Genomic DNA, 18,488 nt, shown 5'->3' with positions numbered 1-18,488 from the left:
TCTTAGGAAAATTTTATCAACAATCAGTTGATGCAGTATTTGTTATCAACAATTGTTAACTAACTAACTAATTAATTAATTCCGAATTAAGATCGACATACATTTTTTTAATTATTATTATTATTATTATATTATATTATATTATTAATAACTATTACTACGATTATAAAATCTAGTAGTTAAAACTGTTTTATTACATGTAAATTACTTATCTGTTAAGTATAAAGTAGTTAAAAAAAAAAGAAAAAAAAAAAAAATTATTATTAATTAGATAATTTTAAAAAAATATAAAGACCAATAGTAAAATTACTTTGAATTTTGTTAATATTTTTTTTCTTACTACAAAAACGCTTAAATGTGACCTACTTATTATGTAGCAAATCAAGCAAATATCGTTTGTTTGATCAATAGAACAATGTCCTCGTAACTCCTTTGATGCTACTGTATAATATTTAAAATAATTAATATTTAAAGACAAAACAAATAATGTGTCTGTGCCTTGGTCCCGCAAAGTCTGGAAAAACTTTGCTGATGAAAAGATTGCAAGGTGATGAAAAAATAGACGATGCATCTCATACTGTTCCGACAAATGGAGTTAATTTGTTTACAATAAAAAGTAAAGATGGACATTTTGATATTATTGTTAGAGAAATTGGCGGCAGTATGGCACCCATTTGGCATCGTTATTTTGACAGGGTAAGAGGGCCATTTAATTTTTAAATTAATGCTGAAGGAAAATAAAATATTTTCGAGTTTAAATAAACGTAGAATAAATTTAATAACAGGTACATAAAATAATTTATGTAGTAGACGCAAGTAATTTATGTCAAATAAGTGCTGCTGGTGTACTTTTATATTCATTGCTTGTGGAACCAAAGCTTCAGCACGTTAAAATTTGTTTTGTACTTGGCAAAATGGATTTATCATATCGACAAATGCGCAATGAGGCATTGTTAATGCTACATTTTAATCGTTTAAAATGTGAGGTGAGTCAGAAGATAACGGTAATCGAAGCTAGTGGAATGACTGGTCAAGGTATTGAGCTTTTACGCGACTGGATATTTGATCCAGAGACACTAAAAGCCGTTGGATCAACTGGTAACGCTGCAGCTGCGGCTGCTGCGGACAATGCCAACGTTATTCCCCCAAAAAAATAATTATTTTATAGTCTTACATTATCTATTAATAATAAATTATATGCTCAATTATCTAATTAATTTTTTATTTTTTACAGTTTAACTTATGAAAAGGTATAAAGCTAATAGTAGTATACCTTTGTACAAACTTTGTACAACGGTCATTTTTTTTTTTTTAACACAAAGACAACACATTATTTATCACACTCCTGTCTTTTAAGTTTATATTCTCGTATTTTTTTGTATTAAAAAAAAAACTTGTTAAATGTTAAATTGATTTTTTTTGTTTAAATTAAACACGATTCACATTTTTTTTAATTAAATAGTTTATTTAAATGAGTCTTTAATGTATCCTTGTCAAGTCTTCGACTATTTTTACCAAATCGTCTACCGTTGCTTCTTTCTTCATTCCACTGCCATCGTCAATCTGTAAAAAATGAAAACAAAAAAAAAATTAATAATTAATTATAATAATAAATCCATAATATTGTATAAACAAAATAATAAATATGTTACTTAACAATTTATATATTATAAATATAAGTTAAATGAATAAAATAAAAATTTTACATAGAAATAAAATATAAGATTATTAAATTACCGTAAGACCCAGAGCAACTTCAGCCATTTTATCTTGACTTAGATCTAAGAAACTTTCAATCAAATCGCCATCAACAAAACCTTCGCAAGCCTCAACTTTTAATTCGGTGTTGAAACTACGCCAGAAATTGTGTTCTATTTTTCCAACACTCTTGATGACGGTAGTCAATTTGTCCTCGAGATTCCTTAAGAATTCATAAAATCCTGGGGGTATTTGTGTTACTAATCCAATAGCTCCACAGACGGTGCCAAAGAGGACGCAGCCTTGAGTGGGTGTACTCGATTCCCCAAGATGTTGCATCACCAGCGAGCCATGACGGAAAACATTAACCATATCACCAAGATGAAACTGTCCTACTTCCTGCATCTGCTGTCGTTCCTCTTCTGAAGCAGCGGCACTGTCTTTCTGGCAAACAAATAAATTGTAACAATTTTCAGCTCCCAGAAAAGTATCATCGTCGAGAATTTCAATTGCCGTCATCCAATTGGGATTATAATCTCTTGCTATTTCTTCAAAGCTACCCTCCATTGTCTTGTACTGTAATAATGTAAATGATCTCATCAAATCACCAACCAATACAAAATCACCTTTAGTCTTCAAAAATAACGCGATAATATTATTAAAGTGACTGCATTCAAGTCTTAATTCTTTTTCAGCAGTCCATTCAAACAGTCTTACGGTGCTGTTGATACTAGCAAGTAGTTTACCATTAAATTCAACCAATGAATAACAAGCTCCCTTTATTTCTTTTTCAGCAACCTGTGTTAATTTACCGTCATTCCAATGATACATAAGTATTCTACCCATTTTAGGTTCTGTTTCATCAGGATTTACAAGAGCAGTACCTACAATAAAGTACGATGTTGGATCTTCTCCTAATTTTGTTGATATCAATGATATCGCGTATTCGTTGGGTATCAAAGTGTGAGCATGAAGAACTTCAAAAGTATGCTGATCAATGATTAAAAGATTATGAATTTCTACATCCTGTCCAATTTCACTCGCTGAAGTGTGTCCGGGTTTGTTGTGAGAAACAACATGATTACTGTTTGATGTTGATGCAGCTTGAGTTGATGCTGACGGACGTACAATACTTACACCATTACTTTCTTGTACATCAACACGCATTGTGACGACACCAAATGTCTGTGATGACTCTTGATACGTGATACGTCTAGGTGATTCGCCAAGTGGTACTGTTCTAATATGTAATTTTTGTATTTCATCAATGGTACCAATAGTAACGGTACTGTCTGTAGCAAGTGCTAAACTGTCTGGATAAGATTCAGCATTAAGTGAACACATGTGATTAACTTCTTTGAGATTAACATTACTGAAGACTAATTTGTGATTTGAGGAATAGATAACTGTCGGTCGATCAGAACATGCAAATACATTTGTCGTTGATAGTGATCTAAATGTACGCAATACAGTTGGCTGAGTACCTAGAGTTACTTTCTTTTTATCAGACAATAAGCCCGTGTCTTTCTGTAATGTAAAGTAATACATACTACCATCACCAAGAGCACAAAGTAAATAAGTATTTCCTTCAAAGCAAGTCATTAAAACAGACCGTGGAATTATTTCACCGCCTAATAATTCTTTGTTGATCTCTTCCAAAGCTGGCAGTGTGAGAATTCTTATAGATATGTCCGTCCATAATCCAACAGTGGCAATAGTAGCTTCGCTGCAGCCATCCAACGGCGAAATATCTAGACAAGCTACCTCATGCTGCAATGTACTAAAACCTTTGGGTACTATTTTATCATTAACTATTTCCATATAAAATAAATCATTACCAGTAGCACAGAGTACTTGTTTACCATTGCAAGCAACAACACTTATTGTGCGTTTATTAGTTGGTTCCCATTCAGACACAACAGACTTTGATTCACTGGATATTAAACGCGCGGAAGTTGGTGTTATTTGAATAAATAAATCATCAGTAACATTGCCAGTGTGAAATGTCTGTTCATCAGCAACAAAACCTGGTATATCAGTTTCTTCAACCTCTTCACCATTAAGCGTCAATATTCTAGTTTGTCCGACAAATGAAAGTACCAAAGTATTATCAAAATTACCACCGCCAACTTTTAGTGCCCACATACCTTTGATACCTGGTAAATCAATACTAGCATGCTCTTGAATACCGATACCATTTCTAATAATTCTTAATGAACCTTCTTTAAAAGCACCCGAACACGTAACCATTTGTCCCTGTCCCTGGCGTTCTAGATCAACAATCGCCATATCGACAATTGGCGCTAAATTTGTAAATGTTTCCATAACAACACAGTAAGAACCATTTTCATCAGCTTTAGTTATCAATTTAATTAACTGAGAATCACCCATTCTGCTGCCAACAAAAATAACACCATTGTCAAGATAAGTTATGCATTCGGGTATGCTAACTTCTCCCAGCAATTCAACCTTAAGATCTTTAATGACAGATGTACCGTCTGGTCGTTTTTCTTGTTCTAAAAATAACATAAAAAGATGACCAGCTAAATCACCAAGTAAATATCTAAGTCCTTGTGCGTCAACACGTGCGTAACATGTTATTGTGCTGTATTTTATTATTGGAGGAACAACAGCAACGTATGTCGTACCATCATGATAGAGAATACTTTCTTGTCCTATAACAATAGCACCGCATATTGGTGATGGTACTGGTATAACCATCATTGCTTCACGTTCAACGTTATCTTGTTTCCAAGGAGTCTTTACAAATTCTTTATCACGCAGTGATATTTCGTGGGTTTTAACGTGACAACCGTTTATGTCTTGGTGGATTATTATCAAAGTTGGATTAGCACAGCCGTGTAAAAAGTCAAGGTCCTGTACTTGCTGCTCGTCCATTCTTATTGAGGAAGCTTTCAACTCGGGATTGTCTTTATCAAGTGGAATTATTTTAAACAATCCATCGTAAAGTCTCAACCCAATTACTCGTGCTTTTGGGTCAATAACCGCTTTTATTCCAGTGTCTGATGGACGTCCTATTCTATCAGATACATTACCGTGTGCTTTTGTTATTATTTCAATATCTTCACCCGTACCCACGCACTCCAATATCATTGCATTGTAGCGATAGGTTAAAAGGAACAACAGATCTTTTTTTTCATGCTGAAAAAAGTATTAAAATTTTTATAATAAAAGGACAATAGTATGATAGTTGAGTTTAAACAATAAAATAAAATTACAGGAGGTCGAAAAAATTTTATCTCTGCTATCTTGCCGTAAATTCCGACTTCTTTGAGCGGACGTAGTCCTTCTGGAGTTACTAAATAAATCTCCAGGCGCATATTTTTTGCAAGTATTAAATTGAGATCCGTTGGAGATGTAAAGTTACCTGCAATAAATTTATTATATAAATCATTTTTTATAATCATGTAATTCATTGTCATCGTATATAGCTGGTGGTGAGTTATATATATATGAATTATAAATTAAAGGTTATAATTGGTTAATTTTTTACCGGTAACACAAGCATTTACTGCTGTAGGTTTGTGAGCGGTGACGACGTAATGATGAGCCATATTTTTAAAATTAATATTACAACTTTTTCAACTAAAATAATATTAAATTGACAATAAGTTTTTTGAAAAAACCACACATATACAGTAGATTTAATTAACTTTATACACACACTGCTGTCGTATTCGAATGGGTTAATGCTTTGCGTGCTGCTATTGCTTTGAAAATTCACGCGCCACGAAGTTGGCTGCGATGCTACTTTTTTTTTTTTTATTTTTTCGTTTTTTCAGTTTTTATATAAAATGTGCTCTCGCAAATTTTGCTATTTGAAAAACTTTTCCCCTTAAAAAGTTATTTTTTATGAATTTACGGGCCACAAGAACATTTCAAATTTTTTTTCCTTAATTCAAAAACAATAAAACTTTATTTATGATACTGAAGTTAGCCGACATTCAATAATGTTTGGAATTTATTCAAAATGATAAATTATAAAAAAAAGTTACACTTATAGTTTTTTTAATTTTCCACATGTGCATATTTGTAGTTTTTAATTATTTTTTTTATTTTTTTTTTTGTAATTGATATGTTGAAAAAAAAAATCCGAAAATTGTTAATTGTCTGCTAACTTCAGGACCATATTTATTTCCGTTTATGAAAATTGCTGAAAGATGAACTATAAAATAAAAAAGTTGAAGTAAGTAAATTTAAAAGAAAATGCCAGTAGACTTTTCAAATTTCAAATTAGAATAACTCAAGGAGTTTACAATAAATAGTTTAACAGTAAAACCTTTTAATTAGTAAAAAAAAAAATTAATTATTTGTGTAAAAACTGTACGTGTAGGATTTTGAATTTCTTTAACCAGAAATAAAGTGGCTGACTTCAGGTTGTTGAGCATAAAGAGAGACGGAGCTGATTCAAGCTGATTTTTCGTCTCAATAATTTCACATTCAAGTTCGATTCTAGAAATTTATATTACTTATTATAATAATAAAAAAAATAAAAATATTTCGCTGAGTTTGTTATCCTAAAGGTAAACATACCAAAATATTTTTTTTATCAATTATTGCAGTACATAAATGATTTTATTTAAATATAGATAAGAAATTAAATTCTAATGTTTTTTTATTTTTTTTTAACTACAATTCATGACCATGATTCATATCCACATTTCATTTTTCTAACCATACGTGTTAACATCTTATCTGTATAATAACTTTATAATATTACAATATTAATAATAATAGTTATCAATTTGCCTGGCAATTTATTACAAAGTTAATCAACACAAAGATACATCATTTACTAATTTTTTTGTAACCTTTTTTTTTTTTTTTATAGTTAACAGACACTCGGAGAAAGTGAGCTGTTTATGATACATAATAATATAAACAACAATGGATAAATTGAGAAGAGCATTAAGTGGTCATGATCAATGTGACGAGGAAAGTGGAATAATGACCCAGGTATTTATATTTTATTTTTTATTTTCACTACTGTACTCGTTATATATATAAATATAATATTATACATTATGTAAATTTTATGCTATTAGCATGAAAGTGATTTTCTGGTGAGTTTTTATCTCTGATGAAATTTATTAAATAATTATAAATAATGGATTTATTTATTTACTTATTTAACTGAGAGCTTGAAAAATAATTTATCATTTGTTTAAATAGATTTCGGATGGTACAACGTTAAGTTGGTCGACGCGAATAAAAGGATTCGCAATATGCTTTATTATCGGTATTCTCTTATCATTTCTTGGTTCATTTGCGTTATTTTTACACAAAGGATTGACTGTTTTTGCCATTTTCTATACACTTGGAAATATTGTTTCACTTATGAGGTATTTTATTACATAATAGTAATTTTAATAATAATAATAATTGTTAATGTTTATAATTTTAGCACCTGTTTTTTAATGGGCCCAGTCAATCAATTAAAAAAAATGTTTGCGTCAACAAGAATAATAGCAACATTGATAGTAATCCTTGCTTTGATAATGACACTGTATGCCGCTATAAAGGTAAGTTTAATAAAAATTCATAAACTAACACTAATTATTTTAAATTATATTATTAATTACTTAAATTTACAGCTTGACAAACCTGGATTAGCACTTTTATTTATAATTATACAGTCATTAGCAATGACATGGTATTCATTGTCGTATATTCCATATGCGCGAGATGCTGTGAAGAAAACCGTTGAATCTTGTATCACGTGAATTTAAATATAATAATAATAATAATAATAATAATATTTATGAATTAAAATATGATAATTAACTATAGTAATTAATATCTTAAACATGCAAGATATTAACACCTGAATGGAGACAATAATTATTCTATAACTAAAAAAAATTAAAACATATAGATTGAGAGTTTAAGATTATATAATTATAGTTTATTGAATTAATTTATTAATTATTAATTAAAAACTAATAATTTTATTTTACATCACAAAAAAAAATTGTATTATTATTTAAATTAGTTGTTAATAGTTAATTATTTTGTTAGAAAAAAAATTTAAATGTACGTAGTTACTTAAGTTTTAATTTTTCGTCATAAAAATTTATGATCACAATTAATAAATTTAGTAATCTAATGAACGCACATCGATTGACTCATCAACACTAGTATGAAAAAAAAAAAAATAATAATCATTTTAATTGACTGTATTGTATTTTTGGTCAAGTTACAAAGAATATCAACTGTGCCTTATGACTTGTAATTTATACAATAATTAATTTGCATTTACTTCAATATAAGTAAACAGGCCGCAATTATCATTGATATTTTATGACGAGTGTGAATGTAGCAGACATCAGACAAATTTTATAATTATAAATAAATAGAGTAAATAATTAAAAAAAAATATTTATAAAAAATGCACTTATTAATTTTGAAATTTTTTAAATGCGCATTTTTTAAAAATTTTATTTTATTAATTATTTACTCTATTTGTTAATAATTTTAAATTTGTCTGATGTCTGCTACATTCACACTCATATTTTATGAGACTAAAAAATTAACACAGCTGTATATCAAATTCGACTGTTTTATATTTTTTATAAAAAATTTAAGTTGCCAATTACACTTTGTGGCCAATGTATTAAATTTAAACGTAATTATTATAAACACAAACAATATTGTACAGTACTTATTAATTAATATTTTAATAATTATAAATATTTTCAAAAATCAATTATTTTGTTAATTAATATTTAAAAAATAAGTTAAACTATCAAATACTCATATTTGTAAATTGTTTTCTATTAGTGATAATATATAATACCATTGTAATAAATTACCAAAATTTAAATAAAATATTTACCTATTTAATTTTTCTATTTAATCAAAGCTTATATAAATCTGTTAATAAAAAAACAACACGTGGTCATGTTTAAATTGTGACCTCATCAAATGCAGTTAACTTTAATTTAATGCACTGATTAGCTCATCTCCGTTTATTATCAATAAAATTTAAGTAATTGCATAACAGAAGCCTTTAAAATAAAGCAGCAATTTTTTACATCTTTTCATTAAATTTTACATCTACAGTTCATTTATTTAAATGTAAAACAAATTTTAATTAAATGATAAGTACAATGTGATAGATAAAAGTTAAATATCAGCCAGACTAGTCTTTGATGCAGGCGCGCCCATATTTGAATCAGGATATAAATAAATTTCAAAATTTAAAATAAGTCTCCAAAACGATCGGCAATGAAAAAAAAATCATATGCCCTTTAGAAATTATTGACACAAAATTTTATAGATCTAAAATCTAATGATAAAAAATGGATCCATAAATAATTTTAAAAGCGCGCGAAATGCAGATACTTCCATCTAGTTTATAAAATTTTAAGTATAAAAATTATGAAGACGAATGATGTGCTGTTTCGGAGCATGATATAGTTTGTGCAAAAAACGGCTACAACGGGGAACGAGTGTAACTTCTATAACACAAAGAGTCATCTGAGCAAACGGCAATTATTATATTTTAATTAAAATTATTAATTGTCATAACTAACGCTATTCATTTTATTTTAAACAATTAATTATTTAACCAACTACTTATTTATTCACTAACGGTAATTATTTATAAATCATATTAACATTACATCACAATACTATTATAAAATAATAAAATAATTGGTATACAAGAAAACGTTTTTTTTGAATCATGGTCGACATGTCGACCGTTACAAAATTCAAAGATTATCATTTTTTAAATTTAAACTAATAAATAAATGATAAACTTAAATAGTATTGTACTTGTTTATATTTAATTGATTAACATTTAAGTAATTGATAATAATACAAATAATTTAATTGTTAACAATAATTTTTTTAAATTTAAGGGGAAGTGGGCAAACTTTTTTTTTTTCATATCGATCATTATTTTGTTTAATTGGAGTGTTTAATTATTTTGTTTTATATTTATATATTTATTTTATTCATAAATCGAGACTTATAACCTAATAAAGCCGACATTTTATACATAAATGGTATATACATATATATATAGTTATTCTAATTGTATTAAATTTAATGCGTAGGTATTTGTATCCAAAGTTTGATGATGCCAGCTGCAGATTTAGACGCTACGAGTGCCAGTCGCTTGGCTAAATTCAAATACCACAATAAATCGGAAGTAAGAATAATAATTTAATATTAGCAATATTTAATGGACTATTAATTGAAATAATTATTTACATTGATGTTTAGGATGCCAGACGTAGGAGAAATGAAGTATCAATCGAGCTTCGTAAAGCACGTCGTGATGATCAACTTCTCAAGCGTCGTAATATCACAATTGAGGCGACTGAGACTCCCAAGTCTCCAGAATCATCAGTACAATCACCAATACTGATGTCAGTTGATGAAATTGTCAGTGGTATGATATCCGATGATCCACATCTTCAGCTCCAAGCCACCCAGGCCTGCAGGAAAATGCTCAGTCGTGAGAAACATCCACCGATTGACACAATGATCAGCAAAGGAATCGTACCTCGTTGCGTTGAGTTCTTGGCTCACAACTGGAAGTACGTTATCTTTATAAATTTTAAAATGATTTTATGATAATTTTATTTTTTAATAACTGCAGCCCTGCACTCCAATTTGAAGCCGCATGGGCACTGACAAACGTTGCATCCGGTACATCTGAACAAACTCACATTGTAATCAATAATGGCGCGATACCCAAACTTGTAGATCTCTTAAATTCTCCAGCACCAAATGTTGCTGAACAAGCTGTCTGGGCACTTGGTAATATAGCTGGAGATGGACCAGCAACACGTGATCTTGTTTTACAGCACGAATGCATGCCCATACTTATTTCACTGATTCAACCTGAATCTGGCGTACGTATAAATACAATAACAACTTTTATTATTATTTTTATTTAATAGTAAATAATAAAAAATCTTTTTTTTTTTTATTACAGTTGAGCTTTATAAGAAACATCGTCTGGACCCTGTCAAATTTATGCAGAAACAAAAATCCACCACCACCATTCTCAATTGTACAAACAGCATTACCGACATTGAGCGCACTACTGGATTTCACAGACGGTGATGTCCTTGCTGATTCTTGTTGGGCACTATCATATCTCACTGATGGAACCAATGAAAAAATTCAGACTGTTTTGGAAAGCGGAGTTGTTCCTAAGCTCGTTAAATTGTTGGGTTCCCCAGAGGTAACTGTGCTAACGCCAGCATTGAGAGCTGTTGGTAATATTGTCACTGGTAATGATGCACAAACAGACGCTATTATAAGTGCTGGTGGATTGGATAAATTGCGTCTTTTGTTGAAACACAAACGTACAAATATTGTAAAAGAAGCTGCATGGACAATAAGTAATATTACGGCTGGAAATTCTAAACAAATTCAGTATGTTATTGATGCCGGCATTATTTCACCACTGATTGAAGTTCTTGAAATTGTAATTAAATTTATTTATTTTTTTTATTTTTAATTAATTTATTATTATTATTGTTAATTATTTAAATTACAGGGTGATTTTAAATCACAAAAAGAAGCTGCATGGGCTGTTACTAATTTAACATCAGGTGGAACTATTGAACAATTGGTACTTTTGGTACAAGAAGGTGTACTTGGACCATTCTGTAATTTATTAGATGCCAAGGATTACAAAACTGTCATGGTAGTACTCGATGGGTTGACAAACATCCTCAATGCTGCTAATAAGATGGGTCAGATTGAAAATGTCGCGATTATGGTTGAAGAGCTTGGTGGGCTTGATAAACTGGAAGCTCTTCAGCATCATGAGAATGAGAAAGTTTATCAAAAAGCCATTGCTATGATTGATGCTTTCTTCTCCGATGGGGTAATTATTTTACTATTTATTTGCATAATCAAATTTTTTTATTAATAATTATTTATGTTACAGGATGATGAAAACCAAGAGCTTGCACCAGAAGCCAATGACGAGCAATTTAATTTCCAAGCATCGGGAAATGCACCACAAGGTGGTTTTCAATTTTAATTATTAGTTTGTTTTAAATAAATTTAATGCTAAATTAATTAAATTTAGGAATTAAATTCCACGTTGATCGGTGATTTTACACGTTTATATCGTAATTTTTTAATTAATACCAATAAATATAGTTAAGTAAGATGAAAAACTTTAAATGCGATGATTGAGTCAATGCATTTTTTTTCTATCATTCGTTGAAACTACAGGCGATTAATTTTATTCTCGCTAGTTTTGGTTAGCATTAAAAATATTAATTTGCATATTGTGTTTAAGTATTTCAAGTTCAATGATTGTATTTTTTTTTTAATTTCTAAATTAGTTAAAAAAATTTTTTTTTTCTTTTTAAGTCTATTATGCCATATTATTTTTCAAAATCATTGTACTTATTGATTTATTATTTTTTTTTCTTTAATTAATTAATAAATAAATTTTTTGATACATAATCAAGTTATTTTATTTTTTTATTTTAATTATTAAGTTGTAATTAATTTCTAGTTAAAATTAATTTGCGTACCATACTAATATTTAATAATAAATACACAAATAAATATAAAGGCATTTAGTTTACATATAATAATAAATAACAAAGTGGACGTATTAACAATTTTATATGTCAAGTAACATGCAATTTAATCGCATTTGTTTACATTTACCAATATGCTAATAAAATTTAGATTATTTTTTAATTATTATTTCATAAATTTTTAAGCCATTTTTATATTTAATTGGCACAATCAACTATCGAATTAACAGATTAAATTGCATCTAACATTCTAAAAGCAATGTATATTTTTATAATAAATTTTTTACGTGGTAAAGTTTAACTTAAATAGTTAATTACAAAAGTAATACAAAGTTGCATTGAAGTGATTAAATTTATAAAATAATATACACACTAGAGTGGAATCAAAATTTTTTTTTTATTTTAAATGTCTGTACTGAAATAATATTTTCAGCGAGTAAATAATTAGAAAGTGTGACTTGTTACTGTAAAATTTTGAAAATTTTTTAGCCAGAACCTGCCTTAAAATTTTACTTTAATAAGACAGTGAAAAATAAAAAAAAATATTTACACTCCACTCCAACACACAAAATAAAAATTAATAAGTAAAATTTGTATACGTGGTAATTGTACTGTTAAATCTCATTGACAATGGCGTTGCCAAAAATACTAATTAAACAAATAATGTTTTTGCAAGATTATTTAAATTGCAATACACTATCTTCCGTATAAAATTATAAAAATATTATAAATTTTATAGACATTCTTAAGGATTTTATATTAAACATAATCTGGTAATTTATTATAATAAATTGCTTAGCTAATTATTAATTAATTACTTAAGAGATTAACATCTCACTACTTATATGAGATTCTATTTTTGTATTACAAAATTTTATATGCTATTATAAACTAAATAGAAAATAAAATTTAAAATAATTAGTAATGCTAATAATAATATTGACAAATATTATTGCAAAGCTATATATAAATATGAGTAGTTAATTAATGAATACTTGAATATATAATAATTATGCATTTATGAGGTATAAATTTTAAATTACATACTTTAATAATAAAATCCACATTATTGTAAGCGTTAATTATTATTATAGTTTAAAAACTTAATTAGTTTTTAAACAGTGGCACTAATAAATTGAATACTTAATTACTAAGAGAAATATTGTGATATTATACATATAAATTTATAATAACCTGATAATAGTTTATCGTCCAAGAAAATCACTCTGATCATTTACCAAAAATTGATAAACAAATGCCGCTTTTTTACGATCAAATGTCGCCTGCGTAATGCGATTTCTTTGACTACGATCTTCTCTGCTGCGTGGGGGATCACGTAAAAATATTGACCCGAATAATGTGGCTAAAATTATAAAATATAAATAAATTGATTGCCTTATTAAATATTTATAGAACAAGTTAAATAAGTACCAAGAGTTTTAGCATCCAGTCCATTGTCCTGAGAATGATTTAAAAGCTCTTGTAGAAATGCCGAAATATAGAGGAAAACAGTTCTCCTTATTTCGGGTAACTGCATAACCAACTGAAAAAATAAATTTTAATTAAATATTTTGTTGTAATTAATGAATAATAATAAATTTATAATTTAATAATTTACTTGTTTGCATTGGAGATAATTTGTAGCTGCTGATAAGCAAACGCTGTGTAAATTGTACGGTACTAAAGGCTCGGCTGTTGATTCTAAAAGCAACAATAAAGATTCTGCTGCAGAGTGAACACTGCCAGCTGATAAAATAATGTTTTTAATGTTAAGAAATTATCATTGTAATGATATAAATTTTTTAAAAATACATAAATAATTATTAACAAAGGATACGCATAGGATCTTGACTTCCCATATCCAACCAATCTCTTATAGCAACTATTTCACTGTGTAATCCTGGAGTTTCAAATAATCCGGCTATTTTAATACCATGTCGATACAGTCTATCAACGAGTAGCCAGACTTCTTTCGGTACTGGATACGGCTCTGGTGTGGGATTTTTATTATTTTCCTATAGCAGTTTCATTTATTTTACTATTGTTTAATTAAATTAAATAAATATGTATAAATTTTTTATTGTTAATTACCAATTCCATTATACGGCCAATTGGAATTTCTCTAATGGGTACTGGTATATGTACCAAAGCTTCCATTGAAGAACCAAAACAACTTCTTTCATAAACACCCGTCACTGTGATAAATATATCTTTACCACCTTCAAGATGTAAAACTAAAATATCATAAAGTTTATCTTCACCAGAATTCAGTTTACATGCTGATTTTTTGTCAACGTAAACTTCTAATTTTATATCACATTTTTCACCTAAAAAAAAAAATAATTAAATAATAATAATGAATTAGTCGGTGTATTAAACAATGTCTACCTGGTTTTATAAATCCAGTATAAGGCTCTATATGTAACCAATCTTTACAATAATTGGTGTCATCTAATTTTTTAATAAATTCAAACTGTACTGGGACTTGTCCAGTATTTGCAATAATAAGTTCTTTGCTGCTCGGTTCAAGAAATTTTAAAACATCAAATATTATTTCCGTAGTGTCAACCATAACTTGTGGCAGGAATTCATTTTCTAACTTATCTAATTTTTTCATAACTTCCTCGTGAATTTTACGATACTTGGTCATGTCAATAACACGTATCTAAAATTTTTAAAATTCATTTTTATAAAATAAATTAAATAAATATAAATATTTAATTTACCTGTGCATCAAAAATAGCACTGACTGGTTTATGATCAGATATACGTAAGTCTGGATGACTACGATAATCAATGGATGTGATGGCATCGCCTTTCCAAAGCACACGATCACACCATGCCGGCGCTCTACCTTTTTCACTATTTAAATTTTATAAGATTCCATAAGTTAATTTTAAATAAAAGTTATACTTTTAAATAACAACTTTAACACGAACCTCGAATCCCAATTGTCAGTACCAGGATCATACTTATAAGTAGGCTTGAATTTAATATCAGCTTCATGGAAGCCTTGAAATACTTTTCCTAATTTACGCTGCTGTCCTAATTGATCTAACGCCAATACTGGTCCGTAATTACCAATAGTTATAAACTGTTTGGCTGTTATAACATCCATTTCAGTTATCCGATAATTTAAATCTCCCAACCAGTATATTTGACTGTAATAAAAATAATTTATTGTTTAATAAATAGTATAATAGAAATTTTAAAATGCAATCGCAAATAATGAATTACTCATGATCTTTAAAACTTTTTGTCGGAACATGATTTGAGAATGAAAGTCTAGTGCATATATCAGCGTAATCTTGATTCCGACGTTCAAATTCTTCACAATGGGCTGCTAAATGTGCATTTACAAAACACACTGATGTATTGTGAATCAGGCAACTAACTGCTACTCCACCTTTATTACCCTATTGATAAAAAATTAAGTATCTATAGTAATTTTATGAATTAAATTAATTTTTTAAAGATTTACATAATTAATTATACCAATTTTCCCATTATTCCTGTACCGACAGTATCAACAGAAATACTTTTTATAAACGGTACTTGAGCTTCTTGAGCAAAAATCAACAGCATCATACCAACGAGACGTACTATTGCTATTTGTTTGTAAACGCCTTTAGGATGTAGAGATTTTGTAACAATTTGTCTGTTAAATAAAATATATATTTATAATTAATAATTATAATTTTAAAATATTTGTAAGTAATAGAGAAAAAAAATACCTCCACTCTTCTTCTCGTGGCGTGTCATTAAATAAAAAAGCTTCTTTACTTAAATCTAACTCTTGAAATCCAATAGCATAAATATCTGGCGGTACTTGATCATTGCTGAGCCATTCATCTAAAACGACATCATTTGGTGACTGCCCATTTACATTCCACGTGCCAATGAAAATTCTACAAATTAAAAAATTTAAAATTTTTAACTTGAATATTTAAAAAAATAATTAACGTATAATAATAAATAAGAACCTCAAAGTTTCGGTGTATGTGTAATCATCTTCTTTACATGCCATCTGATAACGTACCACAGATTCTCTTGCTGCTACTGGAGTTTTCCCACTGGCAATATTTCTTCTCGGTACAACCAAGTCTGGACTCTCAAGTTCTACAAGCTATAAAAAATAACATATATATTTGATAACTTTTAAAATATTAATTACAGTATAACTTACTGGATCAGCCATTTCGCGCAAATCCCCAGCACCGCTATTTAAACTTCGTGTACTACCAGTTAATTTTTGTATCCACAAATAATCAACTGCCGAACTTTTATTTTTTTGATAAACTGAAAATAATTTAATAAACGCTTAATTCATCACCGTATTAATAAATTCTAAGCATTAATCGTGAGTTTATCAAACTTTGAATTATATCTAATAAGCCAGCTGTGTAAGCTAAACTAATTTTAGTATAAAACGATAATTATTATTTTTTTTTTTTACTGATAAATAAAATTACAGAACACTACGCTAATCAATAAATTAAAATTAATAATAAAAAGTAACCTTCAATAGCGCGAAATATTTCAGAAACCAATGCACTGGTTCCTACTCCAGGTTTTAATTCAAATATTAATCTCTGTTTTCTTGATGATACATTTAAAAAAACGTCCAATCCATCCTGTTGTTGACTACCAGTATCTATTATCAATTATTTATTTGTTAATAATCATGAACTTATTAAATGACTGTATAAATAAATATAATTTTTTACCAATATCACATTTAAATTCCTGATCAATTGGAAGCACACGTTCAATAGTAAGATCACTATAAACTTGCGGTGGATTTCTGGACGTAAGTAAAATAACTAAACCATGAGTAGGACCTTTGTTGACTAGAGCCAGAAGTCTTGATGCTTTAACCCATCCTTGCATCAACGACGCTTCCATTGTCTTTGTTATCATTATTATTAATAAATTTATAAGTTAAGGACCCGACGATTTAAATTCTAATGATCCTGAAGTTAGCAGACGTCTAATAATTTTTTGATTTTTTTTTAGATGATAAAAAATTAAAAAAAAAATATTTGAAAAAATTGCACCTGTAGTTTTTTAAATTTCCTACATGAGCATATATTTATATTATTTTTTTGCAGTTGATTTATTGAAAAACGAAAATTCAAAAATTTTTAAATGTCTGCTAACTTCAGGATCATAAATTTTATAGCTTAAAAATTTTAAATGTAAATGTAATATATAAAGAAAAAAGGATACAATTACCACTGTTTCGCCAGAGGTAAATTTTGATTGTACGATTGATATTTGTTCACGTGAAGCCATTGTTTTTATTATTTTCAAATGATTCGATAATACTTAACTTATTATAAATATAAATAAATATCTTTTCTAAGTGTATAATTATCGTCTGGTTGTTTTTATTATTTTCTTTATTCTTACGACAGTAAAAATAATTTGACTAGGTGTGGTTACATGCTACATTAAACAATAGCATTTTAATCTGCAAAACAAAAAGAAAATATATTAATAATCGTTATATATAATTTACCAATGTCGATATTTAATTAAAACGACAAATAAATATAAATAATAAAAATTTATTACCTCAGTAGTATAAAATAGATTATTTTTTGAATATTTGACGTCTTGCTCGCAGTCAAACGTCATTAGATTAAATCAAGTTAAGCAAGATTTTCTTTTTAATCAAATAAATTAATTATAAAATTTTATAATATATTTTTTAACCAACGGTGTGGTGAGTTTTTAATTAAATAATTTATAGAAACTGAAGAACCACAACAATATTTAATTAGCGGGTAAAAATAAAAGTGATTTAAATGCTCACTAATTTAATTTCTATGCACATTTTTTTTCTAATCACTTTAATTCGATAATGTGATTACATATATTTTATTTTATTTATAGTTTTTCACTTTGTGATTAATAAAATATTTTCATTGTTTATAAACTCAGTGGAATTTTCCATAGATAATTATTTTTGGTTAAATATACATATAATAATAATAATTTGAAATATTGACATAATAAATACACACATATGAAAAAAATGTGGTGTTTTTTTATTTTTTTTTTATTACAATTTTATCTTTAGTTAGTAAAGGCGATTCCTGATCTTTTTTTTAAGGAGTGATGAAAAAAATAACACACGCACACACTGTAATTCATAGCAATCACGTGACATTATTTAAATCTAAACTTGAGACAGCAGAGTATAATTATTTAATTGTTTACATCTTAATTAATCTTTTG

At 27.9% G+C, this 18,488-nt stretch overlaps 5 protein-coding genes across 8 annotated transcripts; 3 read left to right on the top strand and 2 right to left on the bottom strand.

Moving 5' to 3' along the window:
* Positions 1-97: 97 nt before the first annotated feature.
* On the top strand, positions 98-1,287 carry LOC130676228 (ADP-ribosylation factor-like protein 16). Its single transcript, XM_057482325.1, has 2 exons — positions 98-696; positions 786-1,287. The coding sequence occupies exons 1-2, from the start codon at positions 487-489 to the stop codon at positions 1,155-1,157; spliced, it is 582 nt and encodes a 193-aa protein (XP_057338308.1). The 5' UTR covers positions 98-486; the 3' UTR covers positions 1,158-1,287.
* Positions 1,288-1,444: 157 nt separating this feature from the next.
* LOC130676215 (DNA damage-binding protein 1) lies at positions 1,445-5,439 on the bottom strand. The gene is made up of 4 exons (XM_057482306.1): positions 5,213-5,439; positions 4,938-5,086; positions 1,738-4,860; positions 1,445-1,563 (listed from the first exon to the last, which is right to left on the bottom strand). The coding sequence occupies exons 1-4, from the start codon at positions 5,271-5,273 to the stop codon at positions 1,480-1,482; spliced, it is 3,417 nt and encodes a 1,138-aa protein (XP_057338289.1). The 5' UTR covers positions 5,274-5,439; the 3' UTR covers positions 1,445-1,479.
* A 642-nt stretch (positions 5,440-6,081) lies between these two features.
* LOC130676229 (vesicle transport protein SFT2A) lies at positions 6,082-7,877 on the top strand. Of its 3 annotated transcripts, none has more exons than XM_057482326.1 (6): positions 6,082-6,242; positions 6,551-6,675; positions 6,765-6,782; positions 6,892-7,061; positions 7,124-7,241; positions 7,314-7,877. In XM_057482326.1, exons 2-6 carry the CDS (start codon positions 6,607-6,609, stop codon positions 7,440-7,442), a joined length of 504 nt encoding a protein of 167 aa, XP_057338309.1. In that variant the 5' UTR covers positions 6,082-6,242; positions 6,551-6,606; the 3' UTR covers positions 7,443-7,877. The 3 variants fall into 3 exon arrangements, with proteins under 3 accessions (XP_057338309.1, XP_057338311.1, XP_057338310.1); XM_057482327.1 differs by lacking the exon at positions 6,082-6,242 and adding an exon at positions 6,379-6,471; XM_057482328.1 differs by lacking the exon at positions 6,765-6,782 and having other exon boundaries at positions 6,083-6,242.
* A 1,258-nt stretch (positions 7,878-9,135) lies between these two features.
* Positions 9,136-11,950, top strand: LOC130676221 (importin subunit alpha). 2 transcript variants are annotated; one of them, XM_057482314.1, is made up of 7 exons: positions 9,136-9,314; positions 9,783-9,877; positions 9,952-10,268; positions 10,331-10,586; positions 10,670-11,167; positions 11,240-11,572; positions 11,636-11,950. In XM_057482314.1, the coding sequence occupies exons 2-7, from the start codon at positions 9,803-9,805 to the stop codon at positions 11,729-11,731; spliced, it is 1,575 nt and encodes a 524-aa protein (XP_057338297.1). In that variant the 5' UTR covers positions 9,136-9,314; positions 9,783-9,802; the 3' UTR covers positions 11,732-11,950. The 2 variants fall into 2 exon arrangements, with proteins under 2 accessions (XP_057338297.1, XP_057338298.1); XM_057482315.1 differs by having other exon boundaries at positions 9,167-9,209.
* LOC130676218 (inositol polyphosphate 5-phosphatase OCRL) lies at positions 11,302-18,169 on the bottom strand. The gene is made up of 17 exons (XM_057482311.1): positions 17,823-18,169; positions 17,475-17,718; positions 16,973-17,153; positions 16,765-16,899; positions 16,432-16,544; positions 16,229-16,371; positions 15,980-16,153; positions 15,741-15,903; positions 15,483-15,661; positions 15,185-15,406; positions 14,972-15,107; positions 14,634-14,910; positions 14,337-14,572; positions 14,083-14,260; positions 13,864-13,991; positions 13,677-13,788; positions 11,302-13,608 (listed from the first exon to the last, which is right to left on the bottom strand). Exons 2-17 carry the CDS (start codon positions 17,538-17,540, stop codon positions 13,451-13,453), a joined length of 2,601 nt encoding a protein of 866 aa, XP_057338294.1. The 5' UTR covers positions 17,541-17,718; positions 17,823-18,169; the 3' UTR covers positions 11,302-13,450.
* Positions 18,170-18,488: the final 319 nt, after the last annotated feature.

The sequence above is a fragment of the Microplitis mediator genome, chromosome 10 (assembly GCF_029852145.1).
Source record: "Microplitis mediator isolate UGA2020A chromosome 10, iyMicMedi2.1, whole genome shotgun sequence".
Taxonomy (NCBI): Eukaryota; Metazoa; Arthropoda; class Insecta; order Hymenoptera; family Braconidae; genus Microplitis; species Microplitis mediator.
This window is presented reverse-complemented; position numbering and strand designations above follow the sequence as displayed.